The sequence below is a fragment of the Notolepis coatsorum genome (genome assembly GCF_963971535.1).
Source record: "Notolepis coatsorum genome assembly, chromosome: 11".
NCBI classification, from domain to species: Eukaryota; Metazoa; Chordata; class Actinopteri; order Aulopiformes; family Paralepididae; genus Notolepis; species Notolepis coatsorum.
The window spans coordinates 66,136,016-66,154,693 of record NC_140175.1 but is presented as its reverse complement, the minus strand read 5'-3'; the positions used below and the strand labels follow the sequence as shown (position 1 = coordinate 66,154,693).

The window sequence follows — 18,678 nt, the reverse complement described above, 5'->3', positions numbered from 1 at the left end:
ACAAACGTCTTTCTCAGGTCTGCATCCCCTTAACAATTGTATATATTGAGCCGTACTGTATTGTACCCATTCTGCAATCTGTTAAATAAAGTTTTCATTCATTCATTCATTCATTCATCTGATGATGACCGGATGGGCGGGGGATCGTTTATAATTCCGTGGGCAGCGTTAGATGATTCATCCAGAGTGGGTCATATGTTCATCATAGCAGTTTATATGGAACACGTTAGAATATAACGCTGAATCTTACCGTGGCTTCCTCGCGCCGCTGGCAGATGAGCGTGGAACAGAATATTTTCTATTATGGGATGGAGAAATGCCCGATCCATTTCCAGGTTGTATAATAGTATATACGTCCAAATCATGTTGTTTTTTCGAGTTATTTGCACCGATCGATGTCCAGTGTATCAAGACGGAGTCTCTCTAACGATAGCGAGTGCCCGGACCACATATGGATGAGCACTACCGGTTCAAAGGCTCATTTCCGGTTGGCGATCTGCCGATCGGCCACCAGATGGCGCTCTTGAACCGCTAGAGAGTTGAGTGGAGCTTTGCAGTGTGTCTCAGGGCTCCGGAAAGGATATATGATTTCGATGACAGATTAAATATTGACATCAAAGACGAGTTACGGCGTCTTCGGCAGAATGAGCATGGCTAGGAATGACGTGTAAACTTGTCCACGGCGATCATAGTGTTAATAGACATTTGAAGCTTCGTTCGAATACTTCAATTGAAGCTTCGAATGTTAAAAAATGACATTTGGTACAACCCTACAAGATAACATAACACACAACACAAGATAACATCACATTCACAACACAAGATAACATCACATCACATTCACAACACAAGATAACACAACATCACAACACAAGATAACATCACACAACATCACAACACAAGATAACACAACATCACAACACAATATAACATAACATCACAACACAAGATAACACATCACAACACAAGATAACACCACATTCACAACACCAGATAACATAACATCACAACACAAGATAACATCACAACACAAGATAACATAACATCACAACACAAGATAACATCACAACACAAGATAACATACCATCACAACACAAGATACCATAACACACAACATAATATTTGGTGGACTCTTTTATCCAGTAAAATGCATACATTTTGTCTGGCAGAGCAGCAAAAAGCAATATTTATTACATACACAGAAACTCAATACTCTCTACATCAAAAGCCGAAAGCTAATTTATATCCATCCCATAGTACAGTGTTTCTCAAAGTGGGGGGGGGGGGGGGGGGGGGGGGCGCAGAGGCATGACAGGGGGGGCCTTGAGATTTATTTAAAAAAAATAAAAAAATTTGGATTACAGAAAATTATCACTAAAGTGCTATCTGTTGCAGCTGCACTGTTCTCCATGAAAATACCATTTCTCAAAATCTGAAAATCATTATTTAATAAAACACAGAAAAGGATCACCAAGATACTCTGGATAAAAAAAACCTTTACAGACAACATTGAGACAAAGCTTCCTGACACATCTCCATCCAAACTCTTGGAAGAACTCTTTGAAATCTCATCTGATACCACCTAGAGCAGGGGTCTCAAACTCAATTTACCTGGGGGCCGCTGGAGGTAGAGTCTGGGTGAGGCTGGGCCGCATCAAATATTCCACAAAAAAAGGGTTTCCAAGTATTCCAAAAATGTATTAATACATCAACAAACTACCCCTTTGCCTCATCATAAAACCTCACAAACACCAGCAACTGAGCATTCTCAGTGGTGTCAGTGGACTCATCCACAGCTATGGAAATGCACTGTGCATTTTTTTTATTCTATCACAAAGCTGTTTAATGAAATCATCAGCCAGTATTTCAGTTATTCTGGTTGCTGTGCTATCTGAGGAGGATTTGCTTTTGTTTGCCTTTAAACATGGTCTCCATCACTTCAGTTATACATTATTTTATTATTTCTGCATCAAAGAATGGCTTCTTGTGTTTAGCCAACACCCATGCCGTGAGGACTCGTTGCTTTTTCTCATTGTGACATAGATTTAACAATAATTCTGCTTGCAGCTTAATATGACTATTTCATTCAATTTATATTTGTGGTTCTTAGCGCTGAATTTTGAGGAAAGGTTGCATCAAAATAACTTGTTTCATAGTGGCGTTTCAAATTGTCACTACCGTTTCTTGGCATATTAGGCACATTGGTTTGGTGCTGGTTGGAGGGAGGATGAACGCATATTTTTCAGTCCATTCACTTTAGAATTGCCGATTTTTACTGTTGACTTTTCTTTTTTTACTGGCCATCTTTGAACATGCCATATTTTTCTACTAGCTGCCTGCTGGCGAAATTAGGCTACTAGCTACAGTACCTGCAGATGAAACTACCTGTAGATGCACTGTCAACTCTCGCTCTGACTCAGACCCGTTGAAAGACCTGCCCTACTCTGCCTCTGATTCGCAGTGGGTGAGGGGGAAAAACCGCTGACGGGACGCTGGACATGATTGGACCGACACACACAGACAGTGGAGCAGTCGGACATGCAGAGAACTGCTTGCAGAGGAGAATATTGACTCGCTGCGTTGTGGCGATGTCTCGCAGATAATACAGATAATGCATATGAAAATTATAATTTGCCAACAGTCCAGAGACAGTTGTGGTTCGGTCCAGACTTTGAGGATGCCTGGTGTAGAGGATTTGAGATTGAGCCTCAGGCTGCCATGCGCTGGCTGCATGCTAAAATGTAAGATGGGCCAGGAGTACCCAAGGACTTTAATTCAATATGACATTGCTATGTAATAGGCCTGCACAATTGATAAACATTTGTATCTCAACACGAAGAAGCCCTGGCCTTCAAATCATATTCCAGACATGTATGAAAACTGTTTTGATTAGACCACAAAAATCACAGCTTTGTAATTTTAACACTTTTTCCAATGAAAAGGAAAGTTATTAATTAAAAAAAAAATGTATTCCCTCCTAATATCGTCAATCATATTGCAATTACAATATCTGTCAAAAGAAGGGAAGTGTTATAAATTTGTTCCTCAACTCATTCAGTCCTACAAGGTAAACATTGGTTAGCTGTTATTATCGACGATTATTGATATATTCATTGATATACTGTATCCTTATGGTCAAAAGTGGTGCCAATAAAGCGCCAACAGGATTCTTGAGAATAATGGCTATAAATGCAAAATGTGTGTGTTAAAACAGTGTTCCATGTAGGGATGGGCGATTAATCGATTTATCGATTAATTCGAATGAATGATTTAGGACGATTTAAGACACCTTTTATTTTACAAAAAGTGATGTTTGGTGAAAGTTAGATTTGCACTTTATTAATCCCAATAGGGAAATTCATTCTTGTTTGATGATCAAGAGGCACCTTTTATTTGTTTTAAGTGAAGTTTGGTGAAAAAGCAAGTTATTGCACTATTAATCCCAATAGGGACATTCATCTGTGTTTGATCAAGAGTAACCTTTTATATATATATATATATTATATATATATATATATATTTTTTAAGTGAAGATTGGTGAAAGTTAGGTTTGCACTTCAATCCCAATAGGGAAATTCATCTTGGTTTGATCATTTGTGTCAAATAAAAACAAAGCTTATTTGAATGATTTCCTTGGCGTTTCTAGTTTTTAAGAAAAAAATCGATTAAAATCGGATGTGGTGTGAAAAAATCAGATTTTATTTTTAGGCCATATCGCCCAGCCCTAGTCCATGTTTTTGGTCTGATTTCTACTCTGCAATGTTGCTACAGTATATCTAACATTGTTCTTATTTTAAGCACAAGGCTATTTATTTGTGTGTGAGAATTGTTAGTCTATGCAACAAACTCGTTTCTGGTTAAATAACATCACGATTGAGTGGTGGATATTATCTCCTGTAGTGAGTTTTGTGCCCTATATGATTTGATCAGCCCCAATCCAAAATTATATGATTGATTTGTAACCCTAATAATCAGGGTTCAATGGTGAGATTTCTGGTCCCTGTGTGTTTCTGCAGCACTCCAACCTGATGCGGTGGTTCGTGGACGTCATGACAGGCTACAATGAGACACAGGTGTCCTTCAGAGAGAAATGTAAAGCACGTATTCAGAGACACCTGGCAATCAGTGAGTCAGCGCAAACATACACTCTTATCTCTCTCTTCCTACTCTCTTTCTACTCTTCTCTCTAGCGGCCACCTGCTGTCTTTTGTACTGTACATCTGCATCGTATTCAGTAATTTGTTTGTTTGCTGAGGGGGTGGGGGGAGAGGCCCTGCCAGCCAGCCAGCCAGCTCCCCAGAGGAAGTGAAACACAAGCTAGCTTGCAACAGGAGACACCTGTGTGTTGTCGGCGTTCCCCTGGCAACTATCCCTCAGGTAGTCGAGGGAGACGGGTGGGGTTACGATATCAGTTGGTCATGTGACTCGTAGTAAGTGTTCTGTACACTGCTCAAAATTATTATTTGAAGCGGAACATATCTTCAACCCCCCCCTTCCCATGGCTGTACCTACAGTTGGAAGTAGGTTGGGACAATGTGACTTTGGAATAGAATTAAACCCCCCTTTTAGAAAACACAATTAGACACTTTCACCAACTGTTCTTTCTCATTGATCAGGCTACAGCTAAAGGGTTTTGGGTTATTAAGGGTTTTGAATATATAACAAAAATATAAAGGAATACTTTTATCGTCTCCTGATATTTGAGAAACGTTGTCTGGTGTCGGTCAATATTTTCTAAAAAAGAAGAAGAATATAGTGTTTTTTTTTCTATCCCGTCTCAACATACTTCCTAGGACCATCCATGCAAGGGGGCGTGGATGACATTGGGGCGTGGATGACATTGGGCACTACAGCTAGCAGTGGTTGCCTACCTGCTCCCCCCTTCTGCCAGGAAATACAATTAAATTGAAAAGACGATACATATTCATCATCTGCTTATTGCTTATCCCAACTGTTGTGAAGGATCAGATTAAACCGAATATATATATTTATTTATGGATATATATTTAATAGTATTTGTATATCGTTTGATATCCCTTGTATATTCCTTGTACATATACACTGAATATCCCTTTAGTCTACTAACAGCCCATAATAGTTTCATTCTCTCATTGGACAAGAACTTGGCGCCAGCAGCCAAGCCCCTTGGTTCAAGTTCAATCGTGCCGACGAACATGTCGTTACTAGCCCGGTTCCGCGTAGGAATACGTCTGGCGAAATACGAATGGTACTATTTGTTCACAGCGCATATATATATGGCGCAAGTAAAGTAGAACTTTCTTTTAGTCCCTTAGCCCTTAGTTCTTTACCCTCCAACCTAGTGGCAAGATGTTAAGCCTCACCCACGATACACGTGTGGTGCAGTATGGTCAACTTGGCCTCAGAATGGCATTGAGACATCGTGTGGATTAATAGTTGAATTGTCATAGTTTGGCACTATACCGTCGAGTGGGACGTATTTCTATTAAGTTAATAATAGTCTATTATGTATGGTCCATCGTTCGGTTAGAGTTATACAGTGAGTAGTACCCCCATCGTTTCCTCGCGTTATCTAGAGTCTTAACCAGGCTGGGCAGACCACGTGTGGTGCTTTCATCCGAGGAGTTCTGGGCTAGGACGAGTGGACCTGCACATTGGATTACCTTACCCGGACGACGGCGAGCCCTACACGGCTTGGATTATCTACTTGCTTTGGGTGCTTTGATTTATGCCATGGATAACAGCCAACACTGGTGAGTGTTGGAACTACCCCCCGAGAGGAGTCCAGGTGAGACGGCGCTCTACCCCGAGTGAGGTCGCCTCACGTCTCTTCGTTGTGGACCGGCAGCTACCGTCTACAAGAGGGCCCAACTGTATTCATCTGTGGACCAAGGTTCTGTGGGCACCGTGTTCAGCACTCTGAATTCTCCCAAGAAATCGTTGGCCAGATGGGATATCGCGGGCGGCCCTCCTAACCCCCCCCCCCCCCTACTGACTTACAACGAGCAGGACCCCCCTTTAGTATATCCAGCTATAATCATTAAGTACCATCGCTATAGTTCCCTAAAGAACCAGGTTGTATACTTGCTTCCTGCGTAACCAGAGATTGGACATTCAATGTTGATTTGCCTACGAATACTCATTTGCCTTACAAGTGCATTCAAATCATAAATGTCATTAAGTGAACGTTGTATATACCCTTTGCTATATATTAAATATTCGACTTATACATTTGTGTGGACTTGGTTTCATGGTGGGAAAGTGTTCATCATATCTATATCATGTACTGTGTGGCCAGTAGTTAAAGTACATAAAGCGGTAGTGGTTTAATGATACCATACTTATCAATACAGTCAGGGAATTGTACCCCTCAGTTACAATTGGTCCTTCGAGCCGGAGGGTAACTAGTGTAATATTAATATAGTGTTATTAATATTGAAATGGCCTATGATGAACACTCCACGAAACGGTCCTCCTAACGTAGAACGCCCGCGGCGCAGACGACAGACACCTCAGTACTTAGAGGATTACGCTGTCAGTCAACTACCTAGCCTTCGACAAACGGTAAACGCGGTAAAAGTAGAAAGTAAAATTATGTCTGACCTTAACGACCAGGTTACCCCAACCACAGAGGCCCTAGTGGGTTCTAATGTAACTGACCAAGCTCACGGTGGGGACCAGGAGGGAGCTGACATGCCTTTACCCCCCGCCAATACCGAAGAAGTAGTCCCCGACCAGCCCCGGGAGGAAGACAACCCTACAGAGAGAGAACTCTGCACGGAACAAGATGAGGAGAGCGCCGAGGAGATAGAGCTCCAGGACTCCCCAACGAGTACAGCCAGGAGCGGCTCACCTCTACAACCGTCTTCCCCCAGCGAAGCGGAGAGGATGCTATCACAGGCGTTCCTCGTCAGCCTGACAGCCTCTACCGAACGCGATCGACTCCAGGGTGAACGCGATCGACTTCAGGGTGAACGCGATCGACTCCAGACGCAGCAACGGAGCGAAGAAGAGCGCATACGCCTGGAGATGAGACGCCTTCAGACGGAAGAGAATATGGCAAGAGACCGAGCAGACACCCAGCGCGCCGCTGACGGTGCCCAAAGAGAGGCAGAGCGCGACCTCGCTCTCATCCAGCGCGAAACCGAGCGCGACAGACTACAGGGCGAGCGCGACAGACTACAAGCGCAGCTAATGGAGCAGCTGATCACCAAGGCAACACCCTCTCCCTCCGCCAGGGGTTCAAGGAACTCGTCGAGACAACAGTCAAGGGCAGCATCCCCTAACCGAGCAAGCGACCCTGAACTTGACCAACAGACCAAGCCTATACCCCCCGCAGACCCCCTTCCCCGACCGGTCCAAGCGAGACCCAGCTACAAGGAAGGAGCGGCATACACTGCGGAGAAGCTAAATAAACGACTACAGGATCTAGAGGACCTGATAGAAGAAGAAGAGGGAGAGGAGGAGAACCAAGCCCGACGACAGCACAGTACTCCACCGGACCAGGAGGTCCAGTACAGCCCAGGCTATACCCCCGCGGCGCTGCGCTACAGACCCCCGACTCTATTCACGGGTGAGCATGACGCACGACCAGCCCCGAGGAATAGCACCTGGACCAGCGGGCCATGGTACCCTGCCGGTACCAGCCCACAGAGAGGCGCAAGAGGAGACTCGCCTAGGAGGCCTCTCCCCCAACGCTCGCCGATGTATCAGCCATCCACAGCGTCATACATTGGCACACCAACGTTTCCAGACTTCACCTATGAGAATCGAGCACAGTACACGGAGCTCCGGATGTGCTTAGAGACAATGATGGTGGATGTCGCTGATGAACGCCACAAGTATGCAATATTACTGAAGCACCTGAAAGTACCCCGAGCGCACAATATAGCGCTAGCCTATGCCACCTCTACGACCCCATACACCGCGGCTCTAGCAGCGCTGGACCAGAGATATGGACGTATATGGGATTACGTAATCCAAGAGATAAGGCATATTGACCGCCTACCCCCAGCAACAGACAATCGCTCATTAGACGACCTGTCTATAAAAGTGCAGTCCCTGGTAGGGATGCTGGGAGCGCAACGAGAAAAGGGTATGCACGAGCTATACGCCAACTCTAACGTCGAGAGGATTTTAGAGAAGCTGCCACCCGCCAGACAAGAGCGCTTCAGGCGGCAGAGAGACCACCGTGATCCTAACGGTCCCGAACCATCCCTCCTCGATCTAGCCGACTTCCTGGCGAGAGAAGTCAGCAGCCTACGACTGGATACGTTCGTGCGGAGCACACCAAGCTCCAGAGAGGGACCCAGGAGAATAAACGATGGAAGAAGATCGGTGACTGTCATGCACCAATCAGAATCAGTACCGAGCAGTAAGAACCACAGTACCCCCTCGAGAAAAGAGAAGTGGAAGATGGTGTGCCCGTACTGCGAGAAGGAACACTGGCTGTCACAATGTGACCTGTTCACAAAGATGAATGCAGAAGAAGTGAGTCAATGGATAAAGTCCAACAGGCGCTGTTACCGATGTGCGCGCAGTCACATGGCAGCCGAGTGCCGCCTAAAGAAGAGGTGCAGTCGGTGTGACGGAGCCCACCTAGATGTCCTACACGACAGTAACAGAAGAAAGCCTGCACCTGCACCATCGAGCAGCACAAAGGCAAGTGTCATGTACATTGACCCCGCCAGCAGAAGCGGCGCCCAAGTGCTCTTAAAGGTAGTCCGTGTAACATTGAGCTACCAAGATAAAGTCATGGACACTTACGCCGTCCTTGATGACGGGTCAGAGAAGACCCTTCTGCTCGCGTCCGCTGCGGCCCAGCTGGGACTGCGGGGGAGCGAGAACCAAATGACGATTCGGACAATAAGAAGAGATTTAAAGACGATAAAAGGCGAGAATGTCTCCTTCACTATCGCAGCAAGCGGGCAGCCAGAGCGACGGTATAGGATTACAAATGCTTTCACCAGCCAAGAAATAGGACTATCACAGTACACCTACCCCATCGCCAAGCTGATGGATAAATATGTGCACCTGCGTCAACTACCTATCCCGCTCATAGACGGCGCCACCCCGACCCTGCTGATAGGCTCCGACCATGCAGACCTCATAGTCCCGATAGACCGGGTCCATACAGGACCCAGAGGCTGTCCTGCAGCAGTCGAGACCCGCCTAGGATGGACACTACAAGGCCCCCTCGCTAAATCTCTCAACCGAACAGCAGCCACTAGCTGCCTCCACTCCAGAGTGACAGAAGAAGACACCACTCTCCTGCAGCATGTCGAGAGGCTATGGACACTAGAGACAATGCCCTTTAAGAACGAAAAGAAAGACATTCGTTCTAAAGAAGACATTTACGCCATAAACCTCCTCGAGCAGGGGACAAAGAGAGTCACAGTCAGCGGAGTGATGAGATACGCAACTCCACTCCTGAGGCGGGAGGGAATGCCCACCTTTCACGCAAAGAAAGACTCTACGGAGCGGTATCTATTGAACACAGAGCGGCGCCTAGCCAAAGACCCCGCTCAAGAGAGTGTGTACCGCGCTGAGATTGAGAAGCTAATCACAGCGGGACACGTGACAAAGATTGACATTGAAGAGGTCCGACACAGTGTGAAGAACAGTTTCTACGTGGACAACTGTTTACAAAGCGTTTCGACTCAAGAAGAAGCCGAGGCTCTCCTACTCAAGCTACGCGCCTCTCTGATCAAAGGCGGCTTTGATCTCAGGCAGTGGGCCAGCAGCGACCGCACGTATTGCGCAGCCTCTCCCCCGCGGACAAGGCTGCCAGCAGCGAGACCTGGATGGCGACAATCCCAGGAGAAGCCCAAGAAATGACACTAGGACTAGTCTGGCGCTTCAAAACAGACTCGCTCCACTATAGACACAAACCCCTGACCACGGAGCAGGGAAGGTCGACGGCGATACCGACCACCAGACGGAGTGTGTACAGAACACTCGCCAGACAATATGACCCGTTGGGATGTATTCTACCTTACACCACCAGGGCAAAGATGATTGTACGAGCATTATGGGACAAGGACCAGGGCTGGGATGACCCAATACACGCACCCCTTGCCTCCACATGAAGAGAGTGGGAGACGGAACTCCGCTCACTCCCAGGCGTCAATATACGCCGCAGCTACTTCCCACCCACAGTGAGGCCAGAGACATGCAAGATGGATCTACACGTCTTCAGCGACGCCTCCGAAGTAGCCTATGGATCTGTGGCCTACTTGCGTGCCCAAGAGAAGGGAGGAGAGATACACACGCCTTCATCCTGGCTCGCTCAAGAATAGCCCCACGAAAGCAACAATCTATCCCGCGTCTAGAGCTCTGCGCAGCCCTAGCAGGAGCGCATCTAGCCACGTTAAGCCAACGTGAACTCACCATTCCGGTGCACAGAACAATCTTGTGGTGAGATTCCACGACAGTACTCACATGGATCAAGTCTGATTCATGCAGATACAAGGTCTTCGTGGGAGTCAGAGTCACAGAGATTCAAGAGTTAACAGAAGCAGCGAGCTGGCGGTATGTGGACACCAAACACAACCCAGCTGACGTCATCACCCGGGGAATGTCCCTAGATGACCTCACCCGTCACAACATCTACAGTGACGGACCAGAGTTCCTCAAGCTCCCGGAAGGAGAGTGGCCTACGCCCACCCCACGGGAGGCGAGTAAAGAGGAGGCTGAGAACAAGAAACCTATGTTCTGTGGACTGAGCACAGTCGCCTCCACAGACCCCAACATAGATGCTTGCCTCACCCTACAGAGTGCGCAACTAAAGACATTTCTGTGGCACCACCCAGAGATTCAGCCCACTGCCGACATTTCAGCAGCTGACTACGAAGAAGCAGAACTTCTTCTACTACAACGAGCCCAGAGAGACTCGTTCCCCGACGAGCTAGACTGTCTACAGGGAGGAAAGCCCGTCCCATCAGACAGCAGATTGCTCCACCTGGCACCCGAGAGCGACGCCCATAATCTCATCAGAGTGGGTGGTCGTCTGCGGAGGGCCCCCAATCTACCGGATGACGTTAAGTACCCGATAGTCTTGAACAGCCGACACAAGGTCACAGAGCTGATCATAAAGAAATACGACGAGGATGTACACCACGCAGGAGCAGAGAGAGTCTTCGCGGAGATCAGACGTCGCTATTGGATACTTCAAGGAAGAGAAGCAGTGCAACGCTTCCAGCGAACCTGTCTAGACTGCCGAAAGTGGCACGCGCAGCCCAGCATACCCCGGATGGCTGACCTACCTCCCTGTCGCCTCCGACTCGGCGACAAGCCATTCCACTCCACAGGCATGGACTGTTTTGGCCCGTTGTATATAAAGAAAGGAAGAGGAACCGAGAAGCGGTGGGGTATTGTATTCAAATGCATGACCACCAGAGCGATACATATCGAACTCCTTCCAACCATGAGCACAGACTCATTCCTTATGGCCTTCCGAAGATTCACATCACGGAAAGGAAAACCGTCTACATTGTTGTCTGATCACGGGACAAACTTCAAAGGCGGAGAAAGAGAGCTGAGAGAGAGCTTCCAAGCGATGGGCCCAGAACTTAAGACCCACCTCGCTCCATCCCAGATTGACTTCCAGTTTAATCCCCCGAACGCACCCCACTTCGGTGGAACCTGGGAACGAGAAGTACGTTCTATAAAGACAGCCCTGTACGCCGTGCTTGGGGCCCAGACTGTAGCGGAAGAAGTCCTAATGACAGTCCTCACGGAGATCGAGGGAGTATTGAACTCCAAGCCCCTCGGCTACGTCTCCAGTGATATAGCAGATGTCGACCCAGTCACCCCCAACACACTCTTGATGGGGCGGCTGGACCCCGCGCTACCCCAGACAATGTACAGGCCTGAAGAAGCGAACGGCCGAAGAATGTGGAGGTACAGTCAAGTACTAGCTGACAAGTTTTGGAACAGCTTTCTACTCCACTACCTACCGTCTCTACAGACCCGCCAGAAGTGGGTAAAAGAGAGAGACAATTTGACAGAAGGAACAGTCGTCATGATTATCGACCAGTCACTACCCAGAGCTATGTGGCCGGCTGGCCGCGTAAGCAAAGTGATCACCGGTGCCGATGGCAAGGTCCGAGCAGCTGAGGTGCTCGTCCAAGGGCGAACTTACACACGACCCGTGGCGAGGCTAATAGAACTGCCCAGACTCCCAGACACTATCGATGACGACCATGACCCCACGACTTTGTGAGTTGACTGACCCTTACAGCGGACCTTGAGTGGTAGACAGTGCGGTTAATCTGTCTCTGCTTAGCTAATTAGGTGGGACTAATTAGGGTGCGGCTGTTGTGAAGGATCAGATTAAACCGAATATATATATTTATTTATGGATATATATTTAATAGTATTTGTATATCGTTTGATATCCCTTGTATATTCCTTGTACATATACACTGAATATCCCTTTAGTCTACTAACAGCCCATAATAGTTTCATTCTCTCATTGGACAAGAACTTGGCGCCAGCAGCCAAGCCCCTTGGTTCAAGTTCAATCGTGCCGACGAACATGTCGTTACTAGCCCGGTTCCGCGTAGGAATACGTCTGGCGAAATACGAATGGTACTATTTGTTCACAGCGCATATATATATGGCGCAAGTAAAGTAGAACTTTCTTTTAGTCCCTTAGCCCTTAGTTCTTTACCCTCCAACCTAGTGGCAAGACGTTAAGCCTCACCCACGATACACGTGTGGTGCAGTATGGTCAACTTGGCCTCAGAATGGCATTGAGACATCGTGTGGATTAATAGTTGAATTGTCATAGTTTGGCACTATACCGTCGAGTGGGACGTATTTCTATTAAGTTAATAATAGTCTATTATGTATGGTGCATCGTTCGGTTAGAGTTATACAGTGAGTAGTACCCCCATCGTTTCCTCGCGTTATCTAGAGTCTTAACCAGGCTGGGCAGACCACGTGTGGTGCTTTCATCCGAGGAGTTCTGGGCTAGGACGAGTGGACCTGCACATTGGATTACCTTACCCGGACGACGGCGAGCCCTACACGGCTTGGATTATCTACTTGCTTTGGGTGCTTTGATTTATGCCATGGATAACAGCCAACACTGGTGAGTGTTGGAACTACCCCCCGAGAGGAGTCCAGGTGAGACGGCGCTCTACCCCGAGTGAGGTCGCCTCACGTCTCTTCGTTGTGGACCGGCAGCTACCGTCTACAAGAGGGCCCAACTGTATTCATCTGTGGACCAAGGTTCTGTGGGCACCGTGTTCAGCACTCTGAATTCTCCCAAGAAATCGTTGGCCAGATGGGATATCGCCGGCGGCTCTCCTAACCCCCCCCCCCCCCCTACTGACTTACAACCAGCAGGACCCCCCTTTAGTATATCCAGCTATAATCATTAAGTACCATCGCTATAGTTCCCTAAAGAACCAGGTTGTATACTTGCTTCCTGCGTAACCAGAGATTGGACATTCAATGTTGATTTGCCTACGAATACTCATTTGCCTTACAAGTGCATTCAAATCATAAATGTCATTAAGTGAACGTTGTATATACCCTTTGCTATATATTAAATATTCGACTTATACATTTGTGTGGACTTGGTTTCATGGTGGGAAAGTGTTCATCATATCTATATCATGTACTGTGTGGCCAGTAGTTAAAGTACATAAAGCGGTAGTGGTTTAATGATACCATACTTATCAATACAGTCAGGGAATTGTACCCCTCAATTACACCAACTATTATTACTATATTCTCCTATATTATTATTACTAATAATAATAATTCATTACATTTATATAGCGCTTTTCTAGACACTCAAAAGTGCTCCCCACAATGTAGGGTGGAAATAGCCCTTCACCACCACTGGTAGCACCCAACCTTGGGCTACGCAGGCTCAATGGCTGCCATACACTGGCATCAGGCACACATCACACTACACAATGGCTGAACGACTCAGGAGACGGTGATTGATATCGGCCAATTAAAGGGAAGGGATGATTAGTTGACCTTGATGTCAGATACCTGATTGGGAATGTGGCCAGGAATGTCGGGGAACCCCCTGCTCTCTGCGATAGGCGTCCTGTGTTCTTTAATGACGAGATTCAGTCAGGACCTCAGTTTTGCGTCTCATCCGAAGGATGTCTATTTTTATTACTATGTTTCCCCCCCTGCTTGTACCTCCCCTTGTCCCTTCCCCATGCTGCTATGACACCTCAAAGGGGGTTCATAAATTAACACTTGACTTGACGGCACAATTTAACTGTCCAAATAAAGAGGATATCTTAAACCAAACATGAATATCCTGGGAACAGGACTTGAAGCAAAAACCAGTTTTTTCTTTTTTGCTCTGAAATTGCCTCCCACTACTATCAAGAGTTGTAGAGAATACATTGGACTCTATTGAAAGATTATTTATATACAAGAGCTTTTTACACGTCTGTGTTTTTTGTTTCTTCAGCTGGTAAAATAATAACGGATGAAGAGATGGAGGAAATCCTTCTTAGCAGCAGCCCTGCCATCTTCACCTCTGACGTTAGTAGGGTCATCATTTAAATCTGAATAATATTAAAAATTTTCTTTTTGACTGTTTTAATTAGGGCTGGGCGATACGGCCTCTAAATTATATCATTCTATTTTTTTGCTCTATCACGATACACGATAGCTATATATTGCGATGTTTTGACATTTCCTCTAAAGCACTTAAAAATGCTTGATTTAACCCTTTAATGGATACAGTCACGCCAATATGATGATTATATAAACCTCTGTTGTCAAGCCTCGTCAATATACCCGGCTTAGAAACTGATGTGAGGTTTTGTGCAAAACATCACGATGTCCAAGATATGTTTAAAAAGTGTATCGTTAATGAACTGTACCCGATATTTATTTTATATCGTCATATTGCCCACCCCTAGTTTTAATAGTCACAAACCATTTAGTTCATTGGCCATACACTTCTTTTTATTGTCCAGTTACAAAATAGCAATATTATTTTTGATTGTGGTCTCTTCTTTCTTTTGTACGGAAATTGGAAATGTACCCATGGGGACTCTTCCCACAGATCATCTCAGATTCCCAGATAACGCGGCATGCGCTGAATGAGATTGAGTCACGCCACCAGGACTTCCTCCGCCTGGAGTCGGTTCTCAGGGAGCTGCAGGAGCTGTTTGAGCAGATTGCCATGCTGGTGGATACTCAGGTACGTTAAGATTAGAGCTGGGCCGCTAACGGCATTAACGTGCTGCGTTAACGCGATACTAGTATCGCGCGATAATATAATTGACGCAGTTAATCTTTTTTTTTTTTTTTTTTTTTTTTTTTTTTTAAACCTTTATTTACCCAGGGTAGGTTCGCTGAGCACAGATGCTCTTTTTCAGGAACGCCCTGCTTCACATTCACACAGTTCCATTCACACCTGGGAGCTGCCCAGTACAACCACAGTTGACACCATTGGCCACTGAGCAACTCCACTGGAGCAGTTGATTTGCATTGGCAGGGTTTGGCCCTGTCTGGCACCCAACGGGAAAAATATTATATGCACTATAAGTAGACACCACTACATAAAACAAGCTGGTCTGCCTGAGTGACTGGTGGAAGAAGGAGAAATAGAGATTGGACTGATTGAGTCAAGCCATGTCACATAGTTCAAGTTTGAAATGCTTCTTTCTGTTTTGCTCCTGAGAGTGTGCTAGATACTGTACTGTACTGGTAATATTATTTATTTGTGTTAACTTCTGAATAAAACAACTTATTAAACACAAGTACGTCTTATTGAACATTATTTTGATATTTCATTACCAATTATCATAGCAAAACAGCTTTTTCAAACAGTCTGTAATGCATTTTGGAAACGGGAGATGGGCTCATGGTGTAATGGGCCACCTGGCCTGAGAAACATAAGGAGGAAAGAAAAAGTAAGGACTTACTTCTGGTCATTATTTGGGTAGAACACACATATTTTGAATGCCTTCAGAAAATTTCTTTTTTTTTTGAGCCATTTTAATCTAAATCCAGGATTGCAGATAGATTAATCAAGATAATTTTTTTTTTATCTATGCCCACCTCTAGTTAAGATGTTTGTGGACTTCGCCATGCTGGTGGAGACTCGGGTACGATGAGATGTTTGTGGACTTGGCCATGCTGGTGGATACTTGGGTACGATGAGATGTTTGTGGACATGGCCATGCTGGTGGATACTCGGGTACGATGAGATGTTTATGGACTTGGCCATGCTGGTGGAGGCTCGGGTACGATGAGATGTTTATGGACTTGGCCATGCTGGTGGAGGCTCGGGTACGATGAGATGTTTGTGGACATGACCATGCTGGTGGAGACTCTGGTACGATGAGATGTTTGTGGACTTGGCCATGCTGGTGGAGACTCTGGTACGAGATGTTTGTGGACTTGCCCATGCTGGTGGAGACTCGGGCACGATGAGATGTTTGTGGACATGGCCATGCTGGTGGAGACTCGGGTACGATGAGATGTTTGTGGACTTGCCATGCTGGTGGAGACTCTGGTACGATGAGATGTTTGTGGACTTGCCCATGCTGGTGGAGACTCGGGTACGGTGGCTGCTTTAGCTCTAAACCCAGATTTGACGTTGGCACTATAGCCACCAGACAAATGCAGGTTTATTTATTTCTTTGTTTTGTCACAAACGGTAGCGGCACATTTCATTATCTTTTTAAAGTGCATTGCAGCAGTTAATTAACGTGGAAACATTATGGGAAATGCACTTAGTCTTTTCCAGAGTCAGACTAGAAGATGAGATACCAATTTCCTCTCTGTGCATTCAGAAGAAATATATCCGGCTGCACACTAGCCTATAATAATAATAATTGTATTCATATAGCACCTTTCATATAATAATTGCAGCCCAGCCTAGTTTAGCATGGATGTGGATACAGACTAGCTAGCCTAGCTGTTGGCCAAAAATTCCTCTCCTGGTGTTTTAAGCTAGGCTAGTGGTCCGTATCCCCTTCCATACTTTCGTTCTAAGCCAGCCTAGTTTGCAGCAGGATAACTTTCTACTGAACGCACAGAGAGGAAATTGGGTTTCTATCTTCTCGTCCGACTCTGGAGAAGACGATAAGAGTATTTCCCATAATGTTGGTCGTAGTCCCCAACGTCTATCGGTGTAAACAATGTTTTCCCAACATGGAGACGGCAGCGCAGCACCTGTGCTGGATCTGGAGTGCCACTGCTGCAAGGTCATGAGTTGAGACATACTCTTTGTCTTGTCCTCTTACCAGGGAGAGATGCTTAACAACATAGAGAAGAACGTGAGTGGCGCTACGGAGCATGTGGCCATGGCGAAGGAAGAGACTAAGAAGGCGGTGGTCTACCAGAAGAAGGCACGCAGGGTATGGATCCTTCCCAGTTTCAAGACCCCTGCTGCTGCTACCACACCGGCTGAGGAAAAACATAGAAAACCACAACTGAAGCTTTAAACTGCTAATGGCACTGAACCGGCTACAGTTAAAAGTTAACACCGTGAACTCTCCAAAAACTCCTTGTGGTTGAGGTCTGCCTCAGTAGGCTGAACGCCTGTGGTAATCTACTTGTGTGCTGTGGACATGTTGTATATGTTGTTGAAAATAAATGTTTTTTTGCAATCAAAGCATATGTGATTTTTTTTAATATTTTTTCACCCGCATTTTTATGATCACATTGCCACATAACTTCCCTCACCCTGCAACCATATCCAGCCTCATTAGATGATGTTACACACCAGTAGGGCTGACCTTTGAATTTTTTTTTGGAATTCGAAACTTCGGGGCCGAGATTAGATTTTAATTCGAAGCTTCAAGATTAAAAATAATTATAATTTATAAATAAAATTCGTATTTTATTAAAAAAAAAATTATGTTGTGGGACTTGTACAGCACTTTGTCAGTGCTGTAAAGTTTAAACCTTTTTAAATCTTAGACAAACAAAACACTTTGCTTTCATGAAATATTATAAGCCGTTTATTATAAATAAATAAATAAATGTTTTAGGCTTTATAAAAGCAGCACAATGAACACAAATCTGTCAGTGCCGAGTCCAACCTCATCTTAAATAACAAACAGCATTGCTTGTTGTAATTAACAAAGAGAGGCAGAGTTGATTTAGCAAAAAAAAAAAATTATTCCTTTTTGTATATATTCAAATTTTATTTTCATATTCGAATCCCATGCCCATCGAACGAAGCTTCAAAGTATTTAAGACAGCCCTACACACCAGACACCAATCTCAACTACAAGTTAGAATGATTAAATAGTCAACAACAGAGGTTGATTGATTGATTGAAAACTTTATTAACAGATTGCAGAATGAGTACAATACAGTACAGCTCAATACTAACAACTGCTAAGAGGATGCAGACCAGAAAAATACTTTCGTCTTGTTTAGATAAAGGTCCTCCATTTTCAATTTATCAAGACATTTATGACATACAAATTGAAGATTGAGGTTTTAGCCAGTTCATCTAAATTTAACACATAAGAGTTGCTATGTGTAAAATTTACCATGGATCACTTTTATTCATTCGTTTGCTAATAAAACTGGTGAAAAACTGATCATATGGTTTGTAGGCTGCATGAGATTTGAGACGCAGATCTCAATGATCAACTATGCCTGTTTTCGATGTGTGTCTATTTTACACCTACTATTTTACACCTACTGTAGTTGGATAGTCTTTTCACGTAACATAACCGATGGGGA

General features: G+C 45.3%; 1 protein-coding gene across 1 annotated transcript in view; it reads left to right on the top strand.

The window, feature by feature from the left end:
* The window catches only part of LOC311236634 (syntaxin-2-like), a 30,559-nt gene extending 12,980 nt beyond the window's left edge, over positions 1 to 17,579 (top strand). The window contains exons 6-9 of the mRNA XM_084324341.1: positions 4,017 to 4,125; positions 14,429 to 14,502; positions 15,032 to 15,169; positions 17,226 to 17,579. Coding sequence (XP_084180467.1) covers positions 4,017 to 4,125; positions 14,429 to 14,502; positions 15,032 to 15,169; positions 17,226 to 17,423 — 519 coding nt within the window. The 3' untranslated portion in view covers positions 17,424 to 17,579. The remainder of the gene's footprint in view (positions 1 to 4,016; positions 4,126 to 14,428; positions 14,503 to 15,031; positions 15,170 to 17,225) is intronic.
* The last annotated feature ends 1,099 nt before the right edge of the window (positions 17,580 to 18,678 follow it).